This window comes from Branchiostoma floridae, unplaced genomic scaffold, assembly GCF_000003815.2.
Source record: "Branchiostoma floridae strain S238N-H82 unplaced genomic scaffold, Bfl_VNyyK Sc7u5tJ_168, whole genome shotgun sequence".
Classification (NCBI taxonomy): domain Eukaryota; kingdom Metazoa; phylum Chordata; class Leptocardii; order Amphioxiformes; family Branchiostomatidae; genus Branchiostoma; species Branchiostoma floridae.
Genome location: NW_023365788.1, coordinates 389,260 through 392,267, shown reverse-complemented (window position 1 = coordinate 392,267; position 3,008 = coordinate 389,260). Strand labels below are relative to the sequence as shown.

Here is a 3,008-nt window from a genome sequence, read left to right as displayed (position 1 = left end):
AGCGACGCACGATCAGACCACTGGAATTTTGTGGATGATCTGAATATGATGGAAAGTAGACAGATTAGACAGCAATCAAACCTGCAACAAGACCTAGATGCCCTTGACGCATGGACAAGTAAAAGTCACATGCAATTGCACCCAAATAAATGCAAAGTGATGCATTTTTTCTTCAGACGAACACCTCCCCCTCTCCCTTCTCTCCAACTAGCCGGCCACACCCTCCAGGAAGTAACTGTAGCAAGATTATTGGGAGTGTGGTTGCAAAGTAACTTGAAGTGGGACAGTCATGTAACCCACATGGTTAAACAAAGCGGCAAACGTCTATTCATCCTAAGACGGTTGAAGATGTTCAGAGTTCCCGAACTTGATCTAGTCACCATCTACACTTGCTACGTGCGCCCCATCTGTGAGTATGCTGTCCCTGTTTGGAATCCCGGACTTACCAAAAACCAGTCATCCCGTCTAGAGACCATCCAACGCCGTGCTTGCCGCATCATTCTGGGCAATAAGTACACTCACTACTCAGAAGCCCTCACCCAACTCGGACTACCCACCCTTGAATCCAGGAGGGAACAACTATGCAAGAAGTTCGGACTGAAACTTCTGAAATCGGCTTTCAGAGACTGGCTTCCCCAGTCCCGGGGTGAAGCTAGTGGTCGGCTAACGCGGACTAGCCACAAACTGAACTCTATATACACACGAACTGAGCGCTACCGTAACAGTCCGATACCCTACATTACCACTGTATTGAATAAGGAATTGTGACCGTTAAACACGAATATTTTGTTGTTGATTTTAATGTTGATATATTATATTATATTATGATAGATTTTAAAGATTCCTTGTCAATTTTAACGATCTTTAACCGCAATAATTGTTATGGAAATTTATTACGATGGAGTGCCCTTGAAATGTTATACTTTTAAAATGGTTGTAAAGTCCGGAATCAATTCAGCCGCGGCTGCCATTTCTTGACTTGTATTATGCAATAAACCAGTATTATTTCCCATGGGTGCTTTTTGGTGCATTTGTGTTTTTCTGATGCACAAGTAGTATAATATGATCAATCAATAGTATTTTCAGAAAAACACTGCTGTTTGGTGAAGTTTGGGCACAATAATATTACATGGCACCATTCCCTGGCTAGTGATATTAATGTATGCACGCATTGCATGATGGGAAGGTAAAAAGACACTACTTGGTAGCATACGTAAGGCTACGGTCCAGATTGCACAGGTATCCGTTAGGCATGTAGCCCAGGTCTGTCTCTGAAGCCACAAATTTGTTTCGGTGGACTGTCGGATACCAGGTAGACTCTTTATTGTAGGTTCCGGGTAGGTATCGGCGTTTCGGTGTAACCTGGTCCCGGGAGGATTTTTGAGTTTAAGTCTGACTTAAAATGAACCCGGGGCCCGGTCGTACTCAAGTAGTAAGTATACTGTAAATAGACCGTATACTGTAAATGCAGGCGCTTTCGCGGTGGTTTAATGTTCGCAGTTTTTGCGATGGCAGCTTCACCGCGGACTTAAAACCACCAGCGAACATTTTCCTTGGCAGTAAGGGACTACAGAGCATGGTGCTGTCGCGAACTTAATCAAATCAAATATACTACCCCGAAATGTCGTATATCCGCCACTGCGAATTAAATGCCCGCGAACGTAAATGCATTTACAGTATCCCGGTATGACATGTGGACACTTAGGGGTCACGTCTCTTTTTCCAATCGGAGCCGTAACCTTATCTATGTTATAATATAATATAATATAAATATGAGAAACCAATGGCACATACGTAAATCTGTCCGATTAGACGTCATTAGGAACTTCTTAGTATCTCTATTCTCTCTAGACATATCATGTCGACGTATGATACCGATAATTTGCATTGAAAAAATTTTGAAACTTTCTTTTTTAGACTGTTCCAATTCCACAACACACAAAGACAGCAACTTCCTGACCTGCCAGAACTACGAGGCCGACATTGTCACGGGAGAGTGGAGTGGAAAAACTACTCTATCAGCTAGAAACAACACGGCCTGTCTGACTATGACGCTCAAACGAGATCCAACCTACCACTACTCCACAACCATCTCTCCCTGCCTCATCCTCATCATCCTCATGATCATCACCTTCATCATGCCCATCGACAAAGGTGACAGGATCGGGTTCGGCGTCACCGTGCTGCTGTCCATGGTGGTGTCGCTAGTCGTCGTTACAGGCTTCCTGCCTGTGTCCAGTACCCTGCCTTTCATTGGTGAGCGAGTTCTGATACGAAATAACATTAATACGCCGTACACTATCAGTTTTTGCTTATCTGCCTGGTGGTGAGATTTTATGTGGCCAGCAACGAAAGCTTGGCATAAAGTACATTTTTAAAAATCTATATAGGCAGAGAACTGCAGAAAAACAGTTGGTTCACAAAAATGCGCCATGTTCAATGATGTTGTTGTGACAGTTGAAGCCTGTCAACCTCCTTGGTCAAACTTCTCAGAACCATGATATGTCCTACCGGCGGTGGGAAAGCCGGTCGAAAAAAAAAATATGATAGGAATAGGTCACGATTTTTCCCACCAACCTCTGCTTGGAGAGTAGATATGTCCCTCCTATAATGATTGGCACATCAAAAGTTATGCCACAGGCACATCTACCTAAATGAATGCTATTCTATGTATTGAAGGGTAATTTTCACATTAGTTCTTCGGTGTAGCGGTTGTTAACAAAAGACATCATTTTATAATAGTAGAACTCTGTTCCCACCATCAGTACAAGTGGCACAGATCAGAGAGATCAACTACAGATAAGAGGTGTGATGCTGTCAATCACCACATAGCAACCCACCCCAGTCCATAGCAACCAAAAGCCAGGCTCTGGTGGGCTCCCGGCAATTACATACATTATCCATATATGGAAAACCCAGTTCCCTTCACTAAGGGCTATTCTCTATCAAGCTGATAGTGGGCCGGCGGATGTTTGGCGGGCTGCTATAAGCGAGATTTAATCAGGCTA

General features: G+C 43.7%; 1 protein-coding gene across 1 annotated transcript in view; it reads left to right on the top strand.

Annotated features, from left to right (window-relative positions):
• The window catches only part of LOC118408511, a 99,540-nt gene that overhangs the window by 8,783 nt on the left and 87,749 nt on the right, over positions 1–3,008 (top strand). The window contains exon 13 of the mRNA XM_035809327.1: positions 1,918–2,256. Within this exon, the coding sequence (XP_035665220.1) occupies positions 1,918–2,256 (339 nt within the window). The remainder of the gene's footprint in view (positions 1–1,917; positions 2,257–3,008) is intronic.